General features: G+C 43.7%; 1 protein-coding gene across 2 annotated transcripts; it reads right to left on the minus strand.

The window, feature by feature from the left end:
* Positions 1–721: 721 nt before the first annotated feature.
* On the minus strand, positions 722–4,240 carry LOC147636787 (aluminum-activated malate transporter 9-like). 2 transcript variants are annotated; one of them, XM_086800320.1, is made up of 7 exons: positions 3,663–4,240; positions 3,355–3,495; positions 2,982–3,251; positions 2,700–2,836; positions 2,468–2,614; positions 2,132–2,217; positions 1,837–2,009 (listed from the first exon to the last, which is right to left on the minus strand). In XM_086800320.1, the coding sequence occupies exons 1-7, from the start codon at positions 4,099–4,101 to the stop codon at positions 1,985–1,987; spliced, it is 1,245 nt and encodes a 414-aa protein (XP_086656446.1). In that variant the 5' UTR covers positions 4,102–4,240; the 3' UTR covers positions 1,837–1,984. The 2 variants fall into 2 exon arrangements, with proteins under 2 accessions (XP_086656445.1, XP_086656446.1); XM_086800319.1 differs by having other exon boundaries at positions 722–2,217.
* Positions 4,241–18,804: the final 14,564 nt, after the last annotated feature.

Below are 18,804 nucleotides of genomic sequence, written 5' to 3' on the forward strand. Positions count from 1 at the left end.
CTGATGTGGCCTTCATTCATTGACTCTCCTTCTCCTTTCGAGGTTCTTTCCCTCGGCAAGTGGCAGCCAGGAGGAAGGGAATGGGATGGCCGCTACAAGGTCGTGAGAGCAAGGAGGTTTCGACAACTATTTGAGGTTGTCATGGCAGTGATGGGTATAAACGAAATGTAAATAGGGCAAGGTGTAGGCATCTCGAGCTAGAATGATTTTTGTGGGATTGGACCACCCTTCAAAATGAGTTTGGTATAATGACTAAGATAAAAATGGCCTTTTTTATCACACTTTAATGCTAAGGAATTCAAAGAACTAAAACTTCAAGGTGGAAACTTCCATCATGTGCCAAGTCCGCCCAGTTTCAATCTACTAGGCCATAGAGCCGAAGGGAAGAAGGCTACGTGAGGATAGGATTACGCTTAGTCCGCTTGTCATTAGTGGCCAAGGAGAGGAGACCATCAACAACAGAATGCCACTTTTCCTATCGCAGGAGGGCCTAAGGCCATAATTTTTGTTTTATTAATCTAAGGCCTCCACATGTGGGCACACTATATTAATGTATATGGCTTGCAACCCATAAGGTACCCATTTAGTCCTCATAAGTCACGTGTGGTTTAGGGTTCTAGAAAAGACGGCTTCTCTTTATCCTGAAGCCTACTCAACTTTTGGAAATCCTGTCTATCTTCACAAGAGAAGGGAAAAAATCCGTCTCATCTTAACAAGATAAGGAAAAATGCCGCGTCCAATTTTTAGGTTCACTCAACCACTGATGTGGTTTGGTGCGGATGCATAGAATACCAAGAATGCTAAGTCGGAAAAGACTCCGGGCAAGACAGTAAGACAAAATGAGCACGCCTACAAGTATCCTCAGCCACGAGGGAGAAGCATGCAGGCCACACATATTAATCATATCCCTACCCACAGCTGCAAGCTTTCATTCTTCCACTTTTCATTAGTGTCACACTAATTCAGCGACTATTATTTTCCTTGTGAGTTTAAGCACGCTTCCCAGCTACTAGCTTTAGAAGGTTGCAAAAGCACTCTAAGCCAGCTTTCAGTTCGCCAATCCATGGATTACACAGCCTTGTTCTAAGAACAGCATTGTGGAATTCATCTAGCATTTCAATAGCCTGCAAGATCAAGCTGGCGATCCATGTTTGGCTCATATCTTGTCCAGCAGTGAGTTGCGAAGAGCTCAAATATGCCTTTGTTATGGTATATGTGTGGATGGGAAGGAGAGCAGATGAAGAAAGCAAACAAGCTGGCTGAAAGAACATAGTGCAGTTGCTTATGTGATGCCTTTGTGAACCTGTTGCTTATGGATCCCACTCGCGCATTGAACCTGTTGCAGTGACCTAGGATGCAATTTTCTCAACGTCATCCATCCTGTGCTAGTATGACTTGTCAAGTGGTGAATTGCCAACAGCTCAATCTGCCTTCATTGTGGAACTGCTCCGTAGAGAGAGAGACAGAGAGAGGATGCTCCACCTTCATGCAACATGGCATAAATGGATTCCCCCCATGATGTCTTTCCCAACCCCTCTCAAATCTTGCCCACTAACATGTTCGCAGGCCTCCTTCCACCGGGTGAAAGCCATTTATCTGTGTGTCCATATTATCCTTCAGAATGGCAAAATTTGCAAGTTTAGCCAGTTCCTCTACCGCCTCCACCACATAGTCAAGCCTGAGTGCAACCTCCATTAACAATGTTGCAAAAGTTCCCAAAGCTAGGGCACTTGCGCTCTCCAGTACCCTCACTCTCTGCTCGAAGTTTGATTCCTTTGCAAAATCAAAGTCATCCATAGGTCTAATTGCAGGCCAAGAGTGCAGCTTCTTGACACATCTTTTTGGGAAATGATCAGTAGACTCATCATGTACTGGATATTCAATCGACCACAGTTTGTTAGCTGACCGAGCTCGAGTGAGATTGGCTGCAGGCTTCTCAGCATCCTCCGGCCTTGCGACCGCTGGGATCAAACTCACAGCAATCTTATCCACACTCTCTTCGAGAATTCCTGTTTCTTGCCGGACAAGCAGATAGGGGTGTAAGAACATACTCTGTTGCAGTTGATTAACCGCATGTTGTACACTATGCAAAGTTGTTGCGGAATCTCCTTTATGCATGTTTTCCACTTGCCTTCCTAAGTTCCTCAAGACGAGGGCACCTTCCACGCTGACTTCACGAAATTCATTTTCAAAAAGCTTGCGTACCTCTACAGGTGCCTGTCGCCAAAACAGAAGTTGATCAGTGGAGACAGTCTACGTTGGTATATGCATACGTTGCTAGTGGCTTCAAGAAGATGGCCATCGGATTATGCGAAATAGGGGAAAATTATACAACCAAGTTAATGAAGTATATGCATACGGATAAGAGTGCAAACTTCTACTGTATAGTAGAGTCAATGTCAGGGATAGTGCTGCATGATGCCATGGAGAGCATCACAACCAGAAACTAACAATTATGTTGGCTTACTTGTATAGCTGACCGCAAGCAGCCATGTAAGGCCACTACAGAATATGCACAATGCCGCAACACCGCACCTACTTTCACATACAGGTGCCATGGATATTTGATCATCTTGAACCGGCCATGGGGGGGCTCCCAACTTGCAAAGCCAGCCTACATCATCACCACAAACAATACATGATATATATGTATCCAAAAAAAAAAAGGATGAGCAGAGAATTGTAGGATATGGGAGTACCAGAGACTCTTCCTTGCTGGCAGAAATGAGGGTGGATCGGTAACCCTTGTAGACAGGGTCATCTGCAGCTTGCCCCATGAAGATCTTGGAGGGAACCCTTTCAAGAGTGGTGCCTCGAAGGTACTCATTCACACAAGCTGCAAATAAGGGCATTGGTGCAGCTTTAATCAAATGTAACAAATCGATGACAGCTTTAACGCACATGCAAACAACATTCTTGCCACTTTTGGATCAACTAGATCCATTAACGCTTTTCCTACCTAACCAAGTTATATATCTTACCTTCAAGGGAATCTGCGACACTGTAGAAGTTCTTTACAATGCATTGATGAAGATCCTCCCCGGCCCAGCATGGCAGCACAAAAACGTTCACAAAAATACCAATGGATGCTCCCAAGAGAATCACGAGAAAACGGTTCACGGCTGTGTTTAAAGGGTCCCCCCCTGTGTACTCCGCCGCCAGGATGAGGCTGAAGGTGATGAGGAATGTCCGGAAGCCCACTTCATACGACTTCATCGCAGGCCAGAGCTTTGCAAAGGTCACAACGCCGCCTGCTGACATGAAATTAACATTTGATTATTAAATTGACTCCCATGATCACTCTAATAAGATTGTTAATGGGTTTACAATTAGGGGAAATATCAGTCGCCTTACCTATGATGAACACACTCAATCCGATTATAATTGGGTGACCTACCCCTCCGCTCATGCCGGCTAATTGGCCCACGGCAATGGCGAGAAGCCCAGCAAAGAGGGTTCCGGCTCCTCGATTCAACCCCTTGCTGAAGGTGGCCCCTGCAAAATGTATGGATTTTTAATTATCCTTATTACCAAAGGATATTATATAATGATTAATCTCCAAAATGTATAAATTACAAGAGATTATTACCAAAATGTGATGATTTTGAGCAGTGATTTGTGCTCATTTAACAAAGGGATTATTTAGTGAATGAGCTAAATACCTATGGTGAACTCGAAGACCACCACCACTGTCATGATGGCCCAGATGGCATGGCCACCCAGCTGCTCGGAGGGGGCTTGCAGGAGCACAAGCATGAAGGCAAGGACCAAAGCCAAGGCCATCTTCAAGGCGTGAATGGTCTTGGAGGGGTCTTTAACAGCTACGCCATTCCACACAGCCTTACAGAATGAAGACGCTAGTGCACTCATGGAGACAAAGAAGCCCTTGGGCCAGCTCCAGCAGCAGGAGCAGGAGGGCTTTCTCTTGCGGGCTGTACTGCAGGAGTAGTAGTAAGGCTCGAGCAGAGGGGCGCTTAGCTGGTCGTAGCGCCCGAGGCCATACTTACACCTCACTTTGTAATTCGAGTGCCCGGCGCGATGATTAATAGCCTTGGAAATCAAATGATCTGAACTGTTTATTTTTCCTAGGCGTCGTAGCATGCATCCTTTTTTAACTAAAAGCACAGGCACACAAGTTCTGAATGCTTGTTCACTCTAATGCCATAGCTGCAGCTTGTTGATCATGCGCTTGCTAGTTCTGGGAAAGTCAGCACTAGGCTGGTGCACAGGTACTACGCGCAGCTGTGTTGATGTTGAAATCTGGATATGGGATTATAGTCCACCAAGCATTTGAGTGTGTTTGCTTTTAAAAGTTTTTCCCCGCTTTCCTTTTCCATTCTGTCTCTCTCACAGGTCTGGAAATTGGAATCGTCGAGTGGTAGGACTTCACTACAACCGCTAGTGTTTTACCCTCTGAGAAGTGCTCGTACCACGGTAAGGACAGACGCACTGTACAAAACCTGACGTTAACATCTGGCCTGACTCTCCCATGCCAAAGGGCCCACGGAAAGCAGGGAACACGGGGGGTGACCAGATCTGGGAAGACTCGCACCGAGTGCCCGCTGCCCAGTATGTGTTACCCAGTGTCCGGGTAACACAGTGGGCGTGGAGGAGACCTCTGCCGTCGGGGCTGGGGAAAATTGCTGGAACAATTCGGGCTGGAGAATGAAAGTATTGGGGGCCTGGGGCTCGTCAGCGCGCCGTACCCGTGTCGCATCTTCACACCACTACACTCGTCTGCTGCGTAGGCCTCTTGAGTCTTGCGTCATGAACTCGTGATTTCCAGAAGGACATTTCAGAAGCCTAAGGCTAGACTTCGTGTAAATTTTAGTGCCACTTTTACCATTTCTTATGGGTATCAAAATACCACCTTTTCATTCTTCAGATCTTCTACGACACGAAGTATCTCATGTGAGCATCAAAGCTATCCACGTTATGCATATATTTATGATGGACCGAAGCATAAAGTTACTATGTATACACCATGTTGAGGATCGCTTGTATATTTCAGGGGTCAACTTGTCTTATTTGGCCCGCCTCCAAGCTCCAGGAAATGGTAAATTCTCTAGAGTGTACACATTGCTCTCATCCAACCCCTTTTTTTTGGAGCATAATTATAATTATATTTATAAACTACGTAGAAACATACACAATAGTCTTTTTTTTTTCCAGAAGTTGTCACTCAAATCCTAACATAGTTCATTATTACGTTAACCACAAATTTGATCCCACCGCTCCTCCTCCCAAACAAAAGATGAGTGCTCCCAAGAAATGTGATACCCCAGCTCAAAGCCAACCACAAGCAGAGACTCAGTAGTGCATCCTTTAGGAGTCTGTTCCGTCATGAACTCATTCTTGGTCCAGATCTTTACATCAGGTCTTATGCCAATAGGATTCTCTACCAAGGCCAAAAAGGTATGGATTGGTTGCTTCTCCTTCCAAATACCATATTTGAGTCTTAGGTCCAAACTTTCGCAAGCTTTCCTTCAAATCTTTCCCTGCATAGCCATGCCACATACCAATAGATGGTTAGGTTACCCTAGTATGTGCAATCATCTCATCACCATGAAAGTGGCTCATCCTATCCCAAATGTAGAGCCTACACTACCTCAACAAATGAATTGTCATTCATCTTATTTACATAATATACAAACCGGCACTGGTGCACACATCTATACATCAACTCTATAGCGTCCAACCCTTGCTTTGATCCTTTTTAAAATACAAGACAATTTCTAAAGTTTCAAATATCCCATAGACAACTATATCTAACAAGGTTGAAGACTAGACCTCTGCTTCTGTCAGTCTCCCCCCTTCTATTTCATAGCCCCCTAATAGTAGGGCATCCCCAAAAAGCATGTCTACCATCATCAACATCTACGACACACCCACTACAAGGGATTGGGGCTCACACCCACTACAAGGGATTGGGCTCATACCCGCGCTCCTAGCCGCTAAAAATGACTTGTGGAAAAAAAGTAACAGGCCCGTGTATCCTCGCGGCTAGAGACATGCGTGTAAAAGCGCGTGTATAGAAGCAGTCAGACGCGCTGATACGAGGGAGTATACACGCGTTTTATCAGTTTAGCTGCACTTAGATGCGCTTATACGAGGGTGTATACACGCGTTTTGTCGATTTAGCTATGCTTATACACGCGCATTTCATAGAGTATCCGCGTATATACACGCGACTTTCACAGAGTATCCGCGTATATACACGCGACTTTTGGAGAGTTGACGCGTCTATACACGCGAACAGAGAGCAAAAAAAAATTCTAGAGAGTGCTATTTGGTACCTGAATGCTGTTCCAGCATTCTAGCACCCAATAGCACTCTCTGGATTTTTTTTTGGGTGCATTGCACCATCCACGAGGAAGATTTAAGACAAGAATGACATGAATGCATACATTGTCAATACACGATTCAAGACAAACATGAATGCAATACTATCAATTCACGATTCAATATTACTATCAAAATTTTATGTGTACACATATATACAAGGGAGTCCATATGTCGAAGTAGCCCATGGCTTCAGTTACAAAAATATATATACAACCACATCCTCAATATGGAATGTGATACTATAAGTCTGAGTACTACTCAGACCCAGATGATGACTCGCTGCTCCCTCCATGATCAGATGAGCTCACATCGGTCGGAATGTCCGATGAGTAGTGCTCACGTCCACCCTCTACAGTGGCGAGACGGGTGGATCATCAGTGGTGGCAGGATCATGAGCAAGTGCAACAGCAGCTTGTGCCTGTTCAAGTAATATATAGTATATCAGTATATATATATGTAATTCAATAAACAAAAATCATTCGTTTAGAGTTTTCAAGTACCTGTCGGCCGTATGGTCTTATGGCCATCTCAAACTGCGCGTCCGTAATACGTCCCTCGGCTCTGAAGAGGGCCCACGTGTCACGTCTACTATGCCGGCGAGCATACCCAGTATCGTGGGCTGTGGGCTTCCTCCCCATAACCCGTCGTCGCTGTATCATAATCAACACAATTTGTAAGATTAAAACAATCATAGAATCAATGAATTAAGTAAACAATCAAATAAAGTGGCAAGATACTTACGAACTCTGCCTCCCATGACTCGACGCCGCCAGATCCGAAATGCGAAGATCCAATGGTCTCCATGTGGATCCGTCATGCCTCCACATGCTGCCTGCTCTTCACGCCACCCTTTGCTCGTTTCTTTGCCTCCTTCCACTCGCGTTTGTGCGCTGGCAGGTTTCTCGACAGGATAGCCACCCGTCGCGCAGCTACATTTAGCCCATCATCGTACGCGAGTTTCTTAAGGTGAGATCTTTTATTACTTAAGATCTCCCTTATTCGCGTCCTTCCCCATACATCCGAGAATGTCGCATGTGGGGGATTGGGGTACCGACTATGTACAGCATCTATCACCTCCCCGACTGATCGGCTATTTTGATCTTTAAATCTAATAAAACAATTTCTATACAAGTTTGAAACTACCCCACGCATGTACTCCATTACCTCTTTCCCCCTCACATCCATCACTACCCCGCCCCTATCCGTCACATCATAGCAGATCACTCCCTCCACCTCTCTCACCTCCTCCTCATCCTCACTGTCTCCTCTAACTCTTCTCCCTCTATCTCCTCTCTCACCATGTGCCCTACTACCTCCCCCACCAAAGCACCCACCGCATCCTCCACTCCCACTCTTCCTCCTGCGGCGTTTGCTCTCCTCTGTACTGTGGGTGGAGTCACGACTGGGGGATTGTCTATGTGACTGTGGGGCTGTGAGGGAGTACGTGATGGTGGTTGTGAGCCCTGACGTGACGGTGCCTGGGAGGGTGTGCATGAGTGTGTCTGGGACGGGGTATGTCTCCTCGGTGGGTGTGGAAGAGGAGAAGCTGCATGCCGTCTCGTCGGACTCTCGCAGGCATAGACGGCAGTGGAGTGACATGGATACTCGGGGGCGGGGTATAGATACCAGGCAATCCAGGAGGGGGATGAGCATACATGTACTCTGTAAGCTCAACTGGACCAGGATGGCACCCAAAATGATTTAGCATCTCCATCATCCAAGTGCCGTACGCAAATGGATCGGATGAAGAACCTGGATCCATGAACAATCTGCAAAAATAAAAGTATATACATGATTGCATCAAAGCACAAATGCACAGTCGTGTGTATACACTCGTCCAAAAATGCGTGTATATGCACGTGAACATCTGTGCAAACAGGATACACGCAGACATACATGCGTTCCTACACACGGCCTGCGCAAAAAAGAAATTGAAAGCGACCGACCTCCGACAAATCGTCCTTATAAAAAAAGCCCACTGTCACAATCGTTCACAAAAGTACTACCAGAGAAGGACGGAGACAATCGCATAAAGAAAAGAGACAATAGCATAAACAAATGGAAGGAAAGAGACAGGACAAAGGACAAACTGACTCACCTCTGAAAAAGTGAGTCTTCTTTTTGGTTGGTTTCCTTCACCCGTGTGTGCTCCTTGTCTGCTCCTTGCACTTAGGTTTAGTGCTCTGTTGGAAGAGGCGGCGGGTTATTTTAGGTATAGACAGGTCGTCGTGTGTAACAGCACGTGTATTTTTGCATGTATAATAACATGTATTTTCGTGTGTACACCACCTTTTCATTCTTCAGATCTTCTATGACGACATGAAGTATCCCATGTGAGCATCAAAGCTATCCACGTTATGCATATATTTATGATGGACCGAAGCATAAAGTTGCTATGTATACACCATGTGGAGGATTGCTTATATATTTCAGGGGTCAACTTGTCTTATTTGACCTGCCTCCAAGCTCCAAGAAATGGTAAATTCTCTGCAGTGTACACATTGCTCTCATTCAACCCCTTTTTTTGGAGCATAATTATAATTATATTTATAAACTACGTAGAAACATATACAATAGTCTTTTTTTTTTAAGAAGTTGTCACTCAAATCCTAACATAGTTCATTATTACGTTAACCACAAATTTGATCCCACCGCTCCTCCTCCCAAACAAAAGATGAGTGCTCCCAAGAAATGTGATACCCCAACTCAAAGCCAACCACAAGCAGAGACTCAGTAGTGCATCCTTTAGGAGTCTGTTCCATCATGAGCTCATTCTTGGTCCATATCTTTACATCAGGTCTTATGCCAATAGGATTCTCTACCAAGGCCAAAAAGGTATGGATTGGTTGCTTCTCCTTCCAGATACCATATTTGAGTCTTAGGTCCAAACTTTCGCAAGCTTTCCTTCAAATCTTTCCCTGCATAACCATGCCACATACCAATAGATGGTTAGGTTACCCTAGTATGTGCAATCATCTCATCACCATGAAAGTGGCTCATCCTATCCCCAAATGTAGAGCCTACACTACCTCAACAAATGAATTGTCATTCATCTTATTTACATAATATACAAACCGGCACTGGTGCACACATCTATACATCAACTCTATAGCGTCCAACCCTTGCTTTGATCCTTTTTAAAATACAAGACAATTTCTAAAGTTTCAAATATCCCATAGACAACTATATCTAACAAGGTTGAAGACTAGACCTCTGCTTCTGTCAGTCTCCCCCCTTCTATTTCATAGCCCCCTAATAGTAGGGCATCCCCAAAAAGCATGTCTACCATCATCAACATCTAGGACATACCGGACCCCAGAATTAAATTTTCTCTCTACGAATTTGTATCCAAGGGGAAGAGCCCACATACAAACTCTCCACAAAAAGGTATGTGCCTTCAAAGGAATATCCACACCCCAAAATACTCTCCACCTCTTCATCCAAGTATTTGAACTCCACCTTACTCTCCACATCTTGTTACAATACCCCACATTCATTTTACCCTTGCTCATCTCCTCATACAAACACTTGGTGGTTACCCTCACTTAACCCCATAAATCCAAGTCCAATCCTTTATCCAACAAGCCTCATTACAATAGTAGAAACCCTGCCCTTGCCAATCTCCTCCAGGTTTGGTCTTACCACCTGTAAGTCCCTTTACTAAAACCCAAATTCATCCCTTGTCTATTCCAGCTCTTTCCACCCAACTTGAGATCTATCGTAGAAGTCTCCAATCCATCTGATCCCTAAGGGGTCCACTAAAGAATATGAAAGATAGCATGTGTGTTCACAATAGTTCAAGGGGTTTTTTCTTAGATGGACTTATAGAAATATGGGTTTTTAAATTAAAAAAGAGAAAAGTTTCCATACATAAGGGTTAGTTTTATTTTTAAAATACATACATAAGGGGTATATTTAATATATAAAAAATTATTAATAAGGGTATTTTTAAATACCCCTTGAACGCATGTGCTATAGGTAATGTTTACATAGTCGACCCCCTTGGGATCTCAGCCCCTTATTATTCAATCTTCTGGTTATTCTTACATCTAACTAAGATAAAGGGGGGTAAATTTATGAGAGCATCATAATCCTAAGCTAAACAAAGAATTCCCTATGGCGCTTGTACATCCTTCCCACTTCATTAGTCCCATCACCTCCTTCCAATTAAGATAAAGGAACTTACAAATAAGGGAGATCTGAATTCTCAATGGAGCATGGAGAACAGCTTGGCTTTCCAATGTAATCCAACCCACCTCCCCTTGCATTGCACATTGTAATCCTCAATCACCTCTCTAACCATGCTATGCCAAGTTTCCTCTTGCAAACAAAATCTAGGTAGGCTAATTGCCACCCTGGCTTTGGGATGAGTGGGTAGCTGCAAAATTCCAAGTCCTCTAATGCTTTTGGGAAAACTAACTTTCTCCCAAGCCAACCAGGCTAGATACTACTGGAGCCATGATCCTCTTCAACTGACATTTCTTGAACTTAACCACATGACATAGGAACATGATTTATGCATTCAAAACTGAATTAACAATGACCACCCTGTCACATGAAAGGACACCCTAATCCCTTCCCATTTCTTTATCTTAATTTAAAACCTCTCAATGGCCCAATTAGCTACATCTTTGTAGGTCACACCAACTCCAAAAGGAATCCCCAAATACCTAACAATATGTCCCTTTTTTATCACCTCACACCCCCATCTTTCTATGTCAAAATCATCATCTTCAATCAGACTAATAATTTTGGATTTGTGAATGTTGTTGCATCTAGATCCAGAAGCATTAGAAAATGATTGAACTATCTGCAAAGCATGTTTTACATTATCAGGATCAGCCTTCAAGAAAAGGTAATGAGTCATCTGCAAAACACTTTACCACCAATTGCTCCCCATTTCTCACTCTCAAACCTGTCTCACCAACCATTTTTCACATGCATCTTCTAGAGCCACTATCAAAGGATGTGAGGCAATGGCAAAACACCCCAGCCTTACAGATCTATTGATCTCAAACCCCCCCACTAGTCTTCCCTTTAGTAGTAACTTAGAGTGATCCCCTGCACCAATGAGAGTGTAAATGCATGTGGGCATTCTACTTTCCAAATCCCAGCTTCTCCATAACTTTGGCCACAAAGGGCCAATGTACCATAAGATTTCTTCAAGTCCAATTGGAGGATTACAAATTTCTGTCTAGTTCTTTGAGCCACTTCCTTACCCATCAAGGTAGCAATTATATTGTCATAGACGGACCTTCCTTTAACTAACCCATATTGCCTCCTAGATATCACCTCTTGTAGAACAGGTCTAATCCTCAGAGCAATGACATTAGCCAGGATCTTATATACCATTGTGAGCAAAGTGATAGGCTTTAGTGATTAAACCTACTGATGGCAGCAAGTTGCTTGCTTAGGAATTAATTTCACAATTCCCTCCTTTAGGTCTTTGTTCATCCTCCACCTCTCTCTCCAAGTTTCAGATAGACCTCTTCTCTATCTCTTCCCTTTCAATTGCCCCATTAGCCCACTTAAACCCCTCCTTTCTTGTCCCTTCTCTTCTGCCCTTAGTTTTCCTAATCTCCTAATAATTACTTGCATTTCATTAGCTAACCCTCTCTAAGATCCATCCACACCCCTCTTACCTCTCAGTCTTGTACATAACTCATCGTTCAATAATAGGTTGGTCACTCTTAGTTTCCTTGTAGGGAATCGTCTCACAGGTGGTCTTCAATACATATAATCTAAGATGTATTCCCCCCTTAAAACCTTTTACCTCACTTATTAAAGGCTTCAGTTTGAAGCTTAGATATTCTAGTTAGACTTCACACTTGCAACCTTGGCCAATCTAGAGGGCATCATTTGATGCCCAAAATGGAATTCAAATTTAGCCACTGTTACCTAGTTTTTTCATGTCCCCCCTTTTACACACCCACACACCCTATTAATGTCCCCCTTTTTTTAAAATAATATTTACACACCCACACACCCACACACCTATGAATCCCCCCTCCCTTCACCATCCCCTCATCCCCTTACAATTACGTTCTTAATAGTCGTCAAACCCAAGAACTACCGTTGAGATTAACCGACCAATATACATGCTATTTGTATTACCACTTCAACATTTACCTATGCAAACAACTTGAAGTAAATTTTTTTGTACTTTTAGAAAGCCCTAGTTGTGAGCCCAAGTACTATATGAATATAATTACAAATGAAATTAAGACGATGTAGTCTTGTGGAACATGGTATCCAAGGAAAAACTAATTTGTGCGTTTGTGGGTGACAAAACTTTTAATTACAAGCCAACATTCAACAATGTTGTAATATCAACAAACCTAAATCATGTCATATGGCAAACACACCTATACTAAAAGAAAGTAGAACACTCATTAATTAGAGTTTACACGGTTGCACTCAATAGAGGAGTGCACACTCTTTTTCTCAAAGGGGAGAAGCCACCATAGCCAAGATTAGGGAAATAATTGTAATTGTGATTAGCATATTCATTAGTCACTAATTAGACTTATTTTCACTAATATACATGGATACCCTTTTCACACTACACTTAAAAGTGCCTAGCCTTCTTCCTAGCCCTTTCCCCATTCACATGTAATTAATCCCTTAGCCTTGAGGGAAAAAATAAGGGGCAAAATTGAGCCTAAAGGCTAATTTTCAAGGGTTTTTCAAAAGTCTAGGGCTAATTTAGGCCAAAAAATTAGTAGTGTTTTTATATATTAGCGCAAGGTAGCATTTTTGGGGAAATTTGTAGAGGAAAAGCGTTAAATTTACACTAAAAGTGAGCATATATCTTGAAACTTTTTAAACATATTTTGCCAAAGTTTCCTATAAACTCTACCTTTATCAAAGAAAGATTCACCAACCCATCTCTACTTTGACCATAGGATATGCCCCTTATTGTTTTCCCTATTGGCCTTGGGCTCAATTTCCCATGAGTTTCTTCTAGTCTTGGCCTTGTGCCCAACTTGACTTGAGCTCTTGGTGGCCTTTGTGCCTAACGTGACTTGAGCTCTTATAAGCTTTGTTAAAAACCATCCCCACCTAAGAGGATTTTTCCTTGAAATCATAGATGTATATATGCAATCTTGCATGAATGGAAAATATCATCAAGGACTCACGTCAAGCTCATATTGTTTATGGCACATACTCAACCCTCTGGAGCTCACCATTAGCAAAGTATCATCCCAGGTCATAAGGAAAAGATAACCCCAGTGAAACTATGCCAATCATAACCATGTGAAAGGACAAGAAAATGAAACTCCACAAATAATGCATCCTTCCACATATATAGGCCTCTCTTCTCACATGTACCACTAGGGCCAAAAGGAAAATTATCATCATTGTTGGATGTATATGTATCGTGACCATCCAATAAATTACCATTATGGTCTTCCAATGTGTTATCCTCTTCACTCACAACAAGCATATGCATCATGCCTATAGATACCAACAAATGGGTCATATACATTGGCATCATCAATGTATATACCATCAAATGAATCATAAGCAATTTGACCCTCTCGCTTACTCAAATAATGCATCCTTCCACATATATAGGCCTAACTCTTTTGGCATGTACCATTGAGGTCAAAAGGAAAAGTATCATCATTGGATGTATATGTATCACAACCATCCAATAAATTACCATTATGGACATCCAATGTGTTATCCTCTTTCATAAGCATATGCATCATGCCTATAGATACTAAAAAATGGGTAATATACATTGGCATCATCAATGTATATACCATCAAAGTCAAGGTAGATACACCAAAGGGTTGTACATTCAAGATATGAAGCAATGGTGTCCAAAGCTACAACTTGGACGGGCGCCCATAATGGTGTGACGACGGAGTAGTTATGGTGGCGATTCCCGCTTCAAGAGCGTGTGGTAGCATGTAGGATGAAGTCCCAAGTGATGTAATTCATGGATATATTCTGAGAGTAGTCATTGTAATGGCATTAGGCCTCTTATGAGCCTAAAGTGCCCGACCGGCCACCACAGTTTAAGTGAGTGTGTGAACACTTATGCCCATGTATATAAGTGAATTTCTCTAATAATAGAATATACTTTCCCATTGTGCAATCGAGTCTTGATCTTTCTAATCCTCTTGCTAATCTCTCTCTAATGAATGCTAGTGAGTGTGTGTTAGTGATGTGAGGTGAGAGGAGGGGCGAGTACCCGTAGTGCAATGCGGCGGTGTGACAAAGCTTGTGGGAGGTGCGGTGGAATTGCTTCTCAAGGAGTTGTAGAGCTTGGAGACCTCAAGGGTTACAAACTTGACCATTGCAAAGATCCTCATGACAGTTGCGATTCATCAGTTAATCTCTTGTTGGATGTGTTTCAAGAGGGGTTAGGGTGAGCCATAACATAAGAAATGGGTACTACAAGCTTTCCCCGGTCCACCTAGCAAAAGATCAAAGAAAGAAGGCCTTCACCTACCACCTTACTGCACTTCCAAGAGCTAGCTTCTCAACTGAAGAATGCCCGCTTGATGTTTGAATGTGACAACAATTCCTCGTCTTCTTGGGTCATGTGCTCACAAGAAGACCCCGTGGCCATCCTCAAACGAGAGTTGAATGCACTCAAAGCTTCACAAGGCACAAAGTGAAGACAACACCCTGGCCCAACTAAAGAAGGAGATAGAAGAACTCAAGGGGCTACAAGAAGCAAAGAAGACCATGTGGTGCACCATTTGCCAAGCCTTAGGGAACTCCCCCCAAGAGTGCCCATGGAGAAAGTACTTCTCTTTCTGTGAGAAAGGTGATCATGAGGATAAGGATCGCTAGTACTTGAAGGGCTTCCACAAATTGCATCCCCATCAACAGTTTCCTCTAACAGCTACCCCCAACGATCATTTCACATCTTTCACCCCAGCACCCACACCTGTCTACCAACCCACCACTCGTGCCTACACCCACATGTCCCCAAGCCCTTACCCTTACCTTCCACCCCTCATGCCCACCCCACCATCTCCTACACTTGCCACCCTTGCGGTACTAACCCCTGCACAAAACTAGGCTCCCTGCCCACTTGCTCCTCGTAACCATCCCATCTTATGCTACCGTTGTGGGGAGTATGGTCACTACCAAGGTCAATGTCCTCTTGTAGAAGGGACACCCTTGCGCTATCACTTCCCTAAGGCCAAGGATCACTACACTCAAGACTCCCCAAAGCAACGAGCTGGTGCTTCCACTGATTTCACCTTCCAAGAACTAGGAGATGCCACTCACTTAGTCTTTGTGGGAAGTTCTACTGAGTTGGTTGACACCTCATCCTTGGTGCCAATTTACCCATCCTTCACCTTGGGATTGTCCTTGACCCCAAACAACACTACACCCTCATCTCATGTGGAGCACCCCACCACATTTGTGGTCACCTGTGCTCAGAAGAAGTCCCTTAGACAACCTGAACCATCAATGGAGCAAAGTGAAGTCCCCTAACACATCTCTCATAATGTGGTGGACCACGAGTTTTCAGCCACGCGTTTCTGAAAACTCTCAAAAATCTTTAGGAGGCACCACCCATGCTTACTAATGGAGAGAAATCCAATGTGAATCCCCACCCCGCACCTTAACAGCTTCCATTGCCGACCTACTCAACGAGAGTAAGGTGGGGATGTCACTCTACCAACTACAATTTTTCCCCCCATTGCCCGGGCGCAATTGGACCTGTTAGTGCAACAAATGGAGGAGGGGTCACAACTTCCTAGTAGAGTGAGCCCCGAATTTGGGTCGACCTGTGCACATAGCAAAATGTCTCAACATCACTCATGCAATCAGTTCCCTCACCGATTTCCTCACAGTGTGCATCAATGGTACCTCTCTCTTCGGAGCCATTGTGGATGGTGGATCCAAAGTTAACCTGATGTTGGAGTTCACTCTCAAATCCATTGGTCTACAACTTACCACACCTGCCAATTTCCACATCTAGATGGCAGACCAATGCGAGGTGACACCTTTTGGGCTAGTGGAGGGAGTTCCAGTTCAAATTCAAGATGTTTTCTCTATAGATTTTGTGGTCCTTGAGTAGTCTTCCCAAGGTTAAAGGAGCATACTCATTACTGATTGGCTGCCCACGGTTGCAAGGTACTTGCGTGCTCCACGACTAGGGTTATGATAGGTTGATACCTAAGACCCAGGGCCAAAAAGAACTCAATCTTGAAGAAGGCCTAGACCAAGCCATGCGGGGCGCTATGGTTGCACCCACGACGATGGAGGAAGGCATAGTGCCCTATGGGGAAGACTCAAAGCTCCTAGACTAGCCCAAGGCTACTAGGGATCTCTCATGCTACATGGTGGACATCACGAAGGTTCATGAAGCTACCACCCTTCTAGACTGCACAATTGAAAATTTTGAGGTGATTAGCCTGGAAGAGCCCATCATTGATAGGAGGTGTGGCAAGAACTCCACCTACCCTAATTCTGAACCCTCGGCCCCACCACAAAGGTATCCATCCACAATGAAGGCCCACTCAAAGTTACCCATAGCCACAACCATCTCGGGCTAGCCCGATGTCAGAGCTACCATGGAGTCCCCAATCCTCGTCGAGGAACTACCCCCATCTTGGACAAAGGAGCAGTTTAGTGTCTTTCCGTTGGATCAACAATCGATACATGACCTCGACATCCTCTCTAACTCTACCGCCATTAGAGAGCCCCTCCGACTTCATTTATGATGTCAGGACCCTGTAAAGGAATTCAATCTAGGCACCCCAGAGGATTATGGGATCACCCGCATTACTAAAGTAGGCCACCACATTTTCCCACTCTTACAAGTATGTATTTGTTTAGACCTACAAGGATCTGGATGATGTGTTGGCCTACATAGGTGTGTACATCATCCCTCTCCAGGAGGGTACGCAACCAGTCTGGGGACGAGCCTACAAACTCAACCCCAAGTATGGAGAAGCATTGAAGGCAGAGCTAGAGAAAATGGAGGTAGCTCACATCATTACCCTAGTGGAACACACAGAGTGGCTCTCACCATGGTGATCTCCCCCAAGAAAAAGACTAACAAAATCCGAGTCTGTGTCCACTTCCGTACTCTCAACAAGGCCACAATCAAAGACGGATGTCCAATCCCCTTCATGGATAGGGTGGTGGAAGATGTGGCCGGTCACGGTCTCTACAGTTTCATGGATGGTTTCAGTGGCTACAACCAAGTGGCCATTGTTGAAATATGCAATGTAAAATGAATGGGTTATTTGGTTGAGTGTGGGAAAGCAGCCTAGAGGTGCAAGATATTCTAGTAAGATAAGAATGCCACATGTAATATTGAATGGTGTGTGAGTGTTAACCAAAAAAAGAGGCAAAGGGAGTGCCACATGGATGATGATGTGTAAAGTGGGATAAGTCTAGAAAGCCTATATCATTGTATGGTTCATTGTTAATGCAATAGAGATCCTATGTTGAGTGTGCAATCTCTCTCTCTCTCTAATCATGGAGATTTTAGTGTGGTATAACCCACCTTAATCTTATGCTTAATCTTGTGTCTATCACCATGATCAATCCCATTTTAGGATTGTTAACATGGTATCAAAGCTTGGGTAGGCTCATGGTCATGGTGAATATCTATATCTAGTTTTCTTTTTTGTATGTTTATTTGATTAAGCATTATTCATAGTATTATGAAAAACATTATGCACACTCATCATTATGGATTGCATTTGGAGTCTTAGAAGTTGCTCATGGAGAGTTAGAGATTATGGTGCTGCCATGGAAGCTGAAAATGGTGATTTTAGCAAAGATAAAGTCTTGGAAGCTGTCTCATCAAGGAAAGTGCAAATTGCAATTGCAACATTGAAGATTTGTTTGTGTACTATATTGCCTCAATATTTTAATGTTCGAGCATGGAAGAATTCTCTATGAAAGGGCTGCTATTATGTGATGAGAACATGAATCCCATGGTTCTTGCAAGTAAGAAAAGAGTATTATGAGGTGCAGCTTGTGCAAATGGGGATAAGCAAGTTTGGGCCAAGGAATGGAACCCATGAATGACCACATTGGAAGGGACGTTCTAGTAGTTTGCTCAAAGAAGGGGGGAAAGCTATATGGAAGCCTTTAAAGGCTTACATGTTGGTCATGCAGCTATGGTTTTGAAATAGAAATCTATGAGAGCACCCTTGTAGATGCATGCAAAGACTGAGCATACATGTTTGAAGCTCATGGTAGCCAAAGATGTGGCTACAAGAACCTCATGGGGGAGGTTTTGTGAAGACAAAAGAGAAGCTATAAAGGAACTTCTACATATGAAGGAAGAAGCACATCTGGAGCATGTGCCATGGATGCTTGGTACAAGATTCAGCTCACAACTATAGCAATGGCAGAGTAGAAAGCTAAGCAAGGAGAGAAGACAAGAAGCTTGTATTAGCAAGAAAGCGTAAGGGTCATGTGATTCTGGGTGGGTTCGAGAGGTTGCAACTTCCTAATTCCTTT

The sequence above is a fragment of the Cibotium barometz genome, chromosome 7 (genome assembly GCF_041138505.1).
Source record: "Cibotium barometz isolate CiBa-2024 chromosome 7, ASM4113850v1, whole genome shotgun sequence".
NCBI lineage: Eukaryota > Viridiplantae > Streptophyta > Polypodiopsida > Cyatheales > Cibotiaceae > Cibotium > Cibotium barometz.

Coding starts and splice junctions, on each gene's coding strand:
- LOC147636787 (XM_086800319.1), bottom strand. CDS start 4,101: ATGCTACGACGCCTAGGAAAAATAAACAGTTCAGATCATTTGATTTCC. Junction 3,496..3,662: donor GGTCTTCGAGTTCACCATAG/GTATTTAGCTCA, acceptor TACATTTTGCAG/GGGCCACCTTCAGCAAGGGG. Junction 3,252..3,354: donor ATTGAGTGTGTTCATCATAG/GTAAGGCGACTG, acceptor TCATGTCAGCAG/GCGGCGTTGTGACCTTTGCA.